Raw genomic sequence first — 8,852 nt, 5'->3', positions numbered from 1 at the left:
AAGAGCTCTCATCGTTGACTGGCTTCATGTTCGGCATGAGATTACAAAGTCTACCTACCGACCGTAGCCAGATCTAACCTCGAAGTGTCACATTGTGGGCAAACACCTCACTTCTCGGTGATATATTCGCTACGACTTGATCAATTCGTGTCACTTGTCAATGCTATTCACTTGTCGAGCCTTGTACTCGAAGAACTGGCACTTTTGTACACAATGCATTCACTGATATCTTCTTCGTTACTGCTTTATTATACGCTTTGTAATTTATGAGGTTTGAAGAGCTTGCTTTTATGCTTTGTACGTTAGAAAACCAATGACATGTTATTTCTAGCAATCCAACCTCAAATACTACATTGTGGAAGTTAGCTGTCACTTTTATCTTTGAATGTCATGAAAACTCAATTATAACATTGTCCTATTAAAGTTAAATACGTTTCATAACTAATCTGATAATCCTACGGGTAAGGATTGATTAGTATTGCAAATATCCTTTGCGCTAAGAGCTCTCATCGTTGACTGGCTTCATGTTCGGCATGAGATTACAAAGTCTAGCCACCGACCGTAGCCTAATCTAACCTCGAAGTGTCACATCGTGGACAAACACCTCACTTCTCGGTGATATATTCGCTACACCTTGATCAATCCGTCTCACTTGTCAATGCTATTCACTTGTCGAGCCTTGTACTCGAAGAACTGGCACTTTTGTACACATCGCATTCACTAATATCTTTTTCGTTACTGCTTCATTATACGCTTTGTAATTTATAAGGTTCGAAGAGCTTGCTTTTATGCTTTGTACGTTAGAAAACCAATGACATGCTATCTCTAGCAATCCAACCTCAAATACTACAGTGTGGAAGTGAGCTGTCACTTTTATCTTTGAATGTCATGAAAACTCAATTATAACATTGTCCTATTAAAGTTAAATACGTTTCATAACTAATCTGATAATCCTACGGGTAAGGATTGATTAGTATTGCAAATATCCTTTGCGCTAAGAGCTCTCATCGTTGACTGGCTTCATGTTCGGCATGAGATTACAAAGTCTAGCCACCGACCGTAGCCAGATCTAACCTCGAAGTGTCATATTGTGGACAAACACCTCACTTCTCGGTGATATATTCGCTACACCTTGATCGATCCGTGTCGCTTGTCAATGCTATTCACTTGTCGAGCCTTGTACTCGAAGAACTGGCACTTTTGTACACAATGCATTCACTAATATCTTCTTCATTACTGCTTCATTATACGCTTTGTAATTTATAAGGTTCGAAGAGCTTGCTTTTATGCTTTGTACGTTAGAAAACCAATGACATGCTATCCCTAGCAATCCAACCTCAAATACTACATTGTGGGAGTTAGCTGTTACTTTTATCTTTGAATGTCATGAAAACTCAATTATAACATTGTCCAATTAAAGTTAAATACGTTTAATAACTGATTTGATAATCCTACGGGTGAGGATTGATTAGTATTGCAAGAATCCTTTGCGCTAAGAGCTCTCATCGTTGACTGGCTTCATGTTCGGCATGAGATTACAAAGTCTAGCCACCGACCGTAGCCTAATCTAACCTTGAAGAGTCACATTGTGGACAAACACCTCACTTCTCGGTGATATATTCGCTACACCTTGATCAGTCCGTCTCACTTGTCAATGCTATTCACTTGTCGAGCCTTGTACTCGAAGAACTGGCACTTTTGTACACAATGCATTCACTAATATCATCTTCGTTACTGCTTCATTATACGCTTTGTAATTTATAGGGTTCGAAGAGCTTGCTTTTATGCTTGGTACGTTAGAAAACCAATGACATGCTTTCCCTAGCAATCCAACCTCAAATACTACATTGTGGCAGTTAGCTGTCACTTTTATCTTTCAATGTCATGAAAACGCAATTATAACATTGTCCTCTTAAAGTTGAATACGTTTAATAACTGATTTGATAATCCTACGGGTGAGGATTGATTAGTATTGCAAATATCCTCTGCGCTAAGAGCTCTCATCGTTGACTGGCTTCATGTTCGGCATGAGATTACAAAGACTAGCCACCGACCGTAGCCTAATCTAACCTCGAAGTGTCACATTGTGGACAAACACCTCACTTCTCGGTGATATATTCGCTACACCTTGATCAATCCGTCTCACTTGTCAATGCTATTCACTTGTCGAGCCTTGTACTCGAAGAACTGGCACTTTTGTACACATCGCATTCACTAATATCTTCTTCGTTACTGCTGTATTATACGCTTTGTAATTTATAAGGTTCGAAGAGCTTCCTTTTATGCTTTGTACGTTAGAAAACCAATGACATGCTTTCCCTAGCAATCCAACCTCAAATACTACATTGTGGCAGTTAGCTGTCACTTTTATCTTTGAATGTCATGAAAACTCAATTATAACATTGTCCAATTAAAGTTAAATACGTTTAATAACTGATTTGATAATCCTACGGGTGAGGAATGATTAGTATTGCAAATATCCTTTGCGCTAAGAGCTCTCATCGTTGACTGGCTTCATGTTCGGCATGAGATTACAAAGTCTACCTACCGACCGTAGCCAGATCTAACCTCGAAGTGTCACATTGTGGACAAACACCTCACTTCTCGGTGATATATTCGCTACACCTTGATCGATCTTTGTCGCTTGTCAATGCTATTCACTTGTCGAGCCTTGTACTCGAAGAACTGGCACTTTTGTACACAATGCATTCACTAATATCTTCTTCGTTACTGCTTCATTATACGCTTTGTAATTCATAGGGTTCGAAGAGCTTGCTTTTATGCTTGGTACGTTAGAAAACCAATGACATGCTTTCCCTAGCAATCCAACCTCAAATACTACATTGTGGCAGTTAGCTGTCACTTTTATCTTTGAATGTCATGAGAACTCAATTATAACATTGTCCTATTAAAGTTGAATACGTTTAATAACTGATTTGATAATCCTACGGGTGAGGATTGATTAGTATTGCAAATATCCTTTGCGCTAAGAGCTCTCATCGTTGACTGGCTTCATGTTCGGCATGAGATTACAAAGTCTAGCCACCGACCGTAGCCTAATCTAACCTCGAAGTGTCACATTGTGGACAAACACCTCACTTCTCGGTGATATATTCGCTACACCTTGATCAATCCGTCTCACTTGTCAATGCTATTCACTTGTCGAGCCTTGTACTCGAAGAACTGGCACTTTTGTACACATTGCATTCACTAATATCTTCTTCGTTACTGCTTTATTATACGCTTTGTAATTTATGAGGTTTGAAGAGCTTTCTATTATGCTTTGTACGTTAGAAAACCAATGACATGCTTTCCCTAGCAATCCAACCTCAAATACTACATTGTGGCAGTTAGCTGTCACTTTTATCTTTCAATGTCATGGAAACTCAATTATAACATTTTTCAATTAAAGTTAAATACGTTTCATAACTGATTTGATAATCCTACGGGTAAGGAATGATTAGTATTGCAAATATCCTTTGCGCTAAGAGCTCTCATCGTTGACTGGCTTCATGTTCGGCATGAGATTACAAAGTCTACCTACCGACCGTAGCCAGATCTAACCTCGAAGTGTCATATTGTGGACAAACACCTCACTTCTCGGTGATATATTCGCTACACCTTGATCGATCCGTGTCGCTTGTCAATGCTATTCACTTGTCGAGCCTTGTACTCGAAGAACTGGCACTTTTGTACACAATGCATTCACTAATATCTTCTTCATTACTGCTTCATTATACGCTTTGTAATTTATAAGGTTCGAAGAGCTTGCTTTTATGCTTTGTACGTTAGAAAACCAATGACATGCTATCCCTAGCAATCCAACCTCAAATACTACGCTGTGGAAGTTAGCTGTTACTTTTATCTTTGAATGTCATGAAAACTCAATTATAACATTGTCCAATTAAAGTTAAATACGTTTAATAACTGATTTGATAATCCTACGGGTGAGGATTGATTAGTATTGCAAATATCCTTTGCGCTGAGAGCTCTCATCGTTGACTGGCTTCATGTTCGGCATGAGATTACAAAGTCTAGCTACCGACCGTAGCCTAATCTAACCTCGTAGTGTCACATTGTGGGCAAACACCTTACTTCTCGGTGATTTATTCGCTACACCTTGATCAATCCGTCTCACTTGTCAATGCTATTCACTTGTCGAGCCTTGTACTCGAAGAACTGGCACTTTTGTACACAATGCATTCACTAATATCTTCTTCGTTACTGCTTTACTATATGCTTTGTAATTTATGAAGTTCAAAGAGCTTGCTTTTATGCTTTGTACGTTAGAAAACCAATGACATGCTATCCCTAGCAATCCAACCTCAAATACTACATTGTGGGAGTTAGCTGTTACTTTTATCTCTGAATGTCATGAAAACTCAATTATAACATTGTCCAATTAAAGTTAAATACGTTTAATAACTGATTTGATAATCCTACGGGTAAGGAATGATTAGTATTGCGAATATCCTTTGCGCTAAGAGCTCTCATCGTTGACTGGCTTCATGTTCGGCATGAGATTACAAAGTCTAGCCACCGACCGTAGCCCAATCTAACCTCGAAGTGTCACATTGTGGGCAAACACCTCATTTCTCAGTGATATATTCGCTACGACTTGATCAATTCGTGTCACTTGTCAATGCTATTCACTTGTCGAGCCTTGTACTCGAAGAACTGGCACTTTTGTACACTATGTATTCACTAATATCTTCTTCGCCACTGCTCTATTCTACGCTTTGTGATTTATAAGGTTCGAAGAGCTTGCTTTTATGCTTTGTACGTTAGAAAACCAATGACATGCTATCCCTAGCAATCCAACCTCAAATACTACATTGTGGAAGTTAGCTGTTACTTTTATCTTTGAATGTCATGAAAACTCAATTATAACATTGTCCAATTAAAGTTGAATACGTTTGATAACTGATTTGATAATCCTACGGATGAGGAATGATTAGTATTGCAAATATCCTGTGCGCTAAGAGCTCTCATCATTGACTGTCTTCATGTTCGGCATGAGATTACAAAGTCTAGCCACCGACCGTAGCCCAATCTAACCTCGAAGTGTCACATTGTGGACAAACTCCTCACTTCTCGGTGATATATTCGCTACACCTTGATCAATCCGTCTCACTTGTCAATGCTATCCACTTGTCGAGCCTTGTACTTGAAGAACTCGCACTTTTGTACACAATGTATCTACTGATATCTTCTAGGCCACTGCTCTATTCTACGCTTCGTGATTTATAAGGTTCGAAGAGCTTGCTTTTATGCTTTGTAAGTTAGAAAACCAATGACATGCCATCCCTAGCGATCCAACCTCAAATACTACACTGTGGAAGTTAGCTGTCACTTTTATATTTGAATGTTATGAAAACTCAATTATAACATTGTCCAATTAAAGTTGAATACGTTTAATAACTGATTTGATAATCCTACGGGTGAGGAATGATTAGTATTGAAAATATCCTTTGCGCTAGGAGCTCTCATCGTTGACTGCCTTCATGTTCGGCATGAGATTACAAAGTCTAGCCACCGACCGTAGCCCAATCTAACCTCGAAGTGTCACATTGTGGACAAACACCTCACTTCTCGGTGATATATTCGCTACACCTTGATCAATCCGTCTCACTTGTCAATGCTATCCACTTGTCGAGCCTTGTACTCAAAGAACTGGCACTTTTGTACACAATGCATTCACTAATATCTTCTACGCCACTGCTCTATTCTACGCTTTGTGATTTATAAGGTTCGAAGAGCTTGCTTTTATGCTTTGTATGTTAGAAAACCAATGACATGCTATCCCTAGCAATCCAACCTCAAATACTACACTGTGGAAGTTAGCTGTCACTTTCATCTTTAAATGTTATGAAAACTCAATTATAACATTGTCCAATTAAAGTTGAATACGTTTGATAACTGATTTGATAATCCTACGGATGAGGAATGATTAGTATTGCAAATATCCTTCGCGCTAAGAGCTCTCTTCGTTGACTGACTCCATGTTCGGCATGAAATTTACAAAGTCTAGTCACCGACGGTAGCCCAATCTAACCTTGAAGTGTAACATTGTGGGCAAACACCTCACTTCTCAGTGATATATTCACTACACCTTGATCGATCCGTGTCACTTGTCTATTCAACTCGCCAGTCGAGCCCTGTACTCGAAGAACTGGCACTTTTGTTCACAATGCATTCACTAATATCTTTTACGCCACTGCTCTATTCTACGCTTTGCAATTTATGAAGTTCGAAGAGCTTGCTTTTATACTTTGTACGTTAGAGAACCAATGACATGCTATCGGCAGCAGTCCAACCTCAAATACCACACTGTGGAAGTTAGCTTCCACTTTTATCTTTGAATGTTATGAAAACTCAAATATAACATTGTCCAATTAGAGTTGAATACGTTTAGTCATTGACTTCATAACCCCAGAGGTTAGAAATATCTAATATTGAGAATGTTCTTCGCGTCAACAGCCGACGTTGACAATAGGCTGCATCTCCAACATAAAATAAGCAAGTTAGGCCACGTAACCCAACCGGTCATTGACATATGATAGTTTATGACAGTTAAACGTTAGTTCACGGATATAAAATCAGGAATGAAATCAAACTAATGAAACTCATAAACGCTCACTGTTTTCTCGCATGAATTTCAGTTCACCGATGCACTTTGTCGCACTCAATTTCGTACGATCTGATCACTACGTGAAATACGTTTTTCCGGTTCAATATACGAGCTCTCCGAATGCCACGAGAAGACTGACCCGGACGGAACTCTGAATGAACGCAGTTGCAATTCGTGATTCGAGGATCGAAAATCGATTATCGATTATACCGAATAACGAAGGCCAGCAATATGGCGCCGATTAGGGGTGCGTTCCACTAAGCGCTCACAACGATCAAAATGCTCCTTTAGTCGTTCCACATAACGACCGCGGTCGTTGTGGTCGCGGCGAAAACGTCACTCATGACGTCATGACTTACGCTCACGCGAAGCTCACAACGACCCATCTGAAAAGGTAGGTTGAAGTGAGCGTTGAGAAAATTAGCGGCACTTTCAAAACTGAAAGCAACAAAAATGGCGACCGTGAAACTTACATTATTTAATGCGGAAAGAGATATTTTAGTAGATGTGGATGTTTCTGCAGCGGATGCTCAACGTGCCTCAACAGGTAAATATAATTATATGAAACAAGTTTAAAAAAGTAATTACAGCTTATAATCAATACAAATATATACATTTTTCCTTGATTGCCAATAACATAACCTACCTTTATGAATGAAAACTAAGTTAGCCGACGTTTAAAAATTTGTGATTTTTTTGTTGAAAAAATTATGACAAATATTTAAAATTTCACTCGTGAAAATCTTATTTTTATTATAGATACACTATTTGCGACACAACTTTTGAACAAAGCTTTAAATGAACAACCGCAAACATCAACGTCCGCTGATCTTGCTGATGAAAATGTTCAATTTTCTGATGATGGCACTGATAATTTTATTGATGAAGAATTCCTCAATACAGAGGATACTGCTTATCCCAACTCTGAAACTCAAGAAAGTGAAGGTATTCATAAACAATGATCAATTGTATAAATATCTTAATTATCACATATAGCATGTGACGGAGTTAATTAACTTTGTAATAGCATTTGTTTACATTTCAGCTTCTTTGTATAGGTGGAGTACACCTTGTGTGTTGTTATTATTAGAGTCTTACAGGTCAATGGAAAACGACTTTAATAGTGGAAAAATATCCCAAAAGAAAGTTTGGGAAAAAGTTGCCAAAGAATTGAAGGTAAAAGGACATGATGTGACTGGACCACAATGTTCTTCTAAGCTACGAAGCTTAAAAAAGTCTTACAAATCTATCAAAGACCATAATAGTAAATCGGGAAATGACAGAAGGACTTGGCAGTTTTTTGACGTTCGTATAAATTCTTTAATATTCTTCTTAACTTCAACATGTAGCGAATTTTTTTATAATAATACAGACCATATTTCTTTAAAATTATCGTAATGTATCACAAATTTTATTAGATAATGGTAGAAATTTTTTCCAAAAAAGCTTGGTGTGATCCAATTGCTGTTGCATCTTCCACAGGTCTATCAAAAAAACAATTAGAAAGTGATGATAGTATGGGAGGATCTGATAGTGGATGTTCAATAAGTAAGTTAATTCCGTCTGAAAGCTTTGTTTCACTAAAATATTGTAAAAAATGGAATTTCATTTCAGAATCAAATAAGACACCAATTGCCACTTTATTAGGAAAAAGACTAAAGCAAAAAGAAGAACATGAACAACAGAAGAGTAAAAGACATAAAGAGCGAATGGAGATGGATGAAAAATTTCTGAACATTTTAGAAAAGTTAGCTAATAAATAATGAAAAATTTTAAATACTCCTTAAAAATAAGTTTTGATAATTTCAAATTCTATTGAAAAAAAAAAGTTTTAAACAGTTAAATTCTACGTACAAATTAGCTTATAACCTTTTTACGATAATTTAGTATTTTTTCATTAAACCAAAAAGTGCATTTCATGTTTTTATAATTAATAAAGTTTAATATTTAAAAATTTTGATTTTGTACAATTCTTGTAATATTTTACATGTGTGTGTTATCATATATGATATAATAATATGTTCAATTTTTGTTATTGGCTTAAGATTATTATAGTATTAACAAATTTTTTGGAAATCTTAAAGTTTTCATATTCCGTGAAAGTATTTTTTTTTTTTGGGGAAAATTTTCAACTGCCAAAGAAATTTTCATTAGATTCCCATGATTTAAAGTGCTAAGAAATTATTACTACACTGTGGAAGTTAGCTGACACCACCATCCT

The 8,852-nt window shown here is 37.2% G+C and overlaps 1 protein-coding gene across 3 annotated transcripts; it reads left to right on the top strand.

Annotated features, from left to right (window-relative positions):
- The first annotated feature begins 5,904 nt into the window (after positions 1–5,904).
- On the top strand, positions 5,905–8,386 carry LOC125502119. 3 transcript variants are annotated; one of them, XM_048659850.1, is made up of 5 exons: positions 5,905–7,178; positions 7,391–7,576; positions 7,659–7,936; positions 8,114–8,179; positions 8,246–8,386. In XM_048659850.1, exons 1-4 carry the CDS (start codon positions 7,085–7,087, stop codon positions 8,132–8,134), a joined length of 579 nt encoding a protein of 192 aa, XP_048515807.1. In that variant the 5' UTR covers positions 5,905–7,084; the 3' UTR covers positions 8,135–8,179; positions 8,246–8,386. The 3 variants fall into 3 exon arrangements, with proteins under 3 accessions (XP_048515807.1, XP_048515805.1, XP_048515804.1); XM_048659848.1 differs by lacking the exon at positions 8,246–8,386 and having other exon boundaries at positions 7,677–8,164; XM_048659847.1 differs by lacking the exon at positions 8,246–8,386 and having other exon boundaries at positions 7,659–8,164.
- Positions 8,387–8,852: the final 466 nt, after the last annotated feature.

This window comes from Athalia rosae, chromosome 8 (genome assembly GCF_917208135.1).
Source record: "Athalia rosae chromosome 8, iyAthRosa1.1, whole genome shotgun sequence".
Classification (NCBI taxonomy): domain Eukaryota; kingdom Metazoa; phylum Arthropoda; class Insecta; order Hymenoptera; family Athaliidae; genus Athalia; species Athalia rosae.
Note: the sequence above shows the minus strand (reverse complement) of the source record. Positions and strands in the feature narration are given on the sequence as shown.

What these genes read in the sequence shown, in the direction of transcription:
- LOC125502119 (XM_048659847.1), top strand. Translation starts at nt 7,085, where the DNA reads ATGGCGACCGTGAAACTTACATTATTTAATGCGGAAAGAGATATTTTA. An exon ending in TGCTCAACGTGCCTCAACAG is followed by an intron (nt 7,179 to 7,390) that starts GTAAATATAATT and finishes TTTTTATTATAG; the next exon opens with ATACACTATTTGCGACACAA. An exon ending in TGAAACTCAAGAAAGTGAAG is followed by an intron (nt 7,577 to 7,658) that starts GTATTCATAAAC and finishes ACTTTGTAATAG; the next exon opens with CATTTGTTTACATTTCAGCT.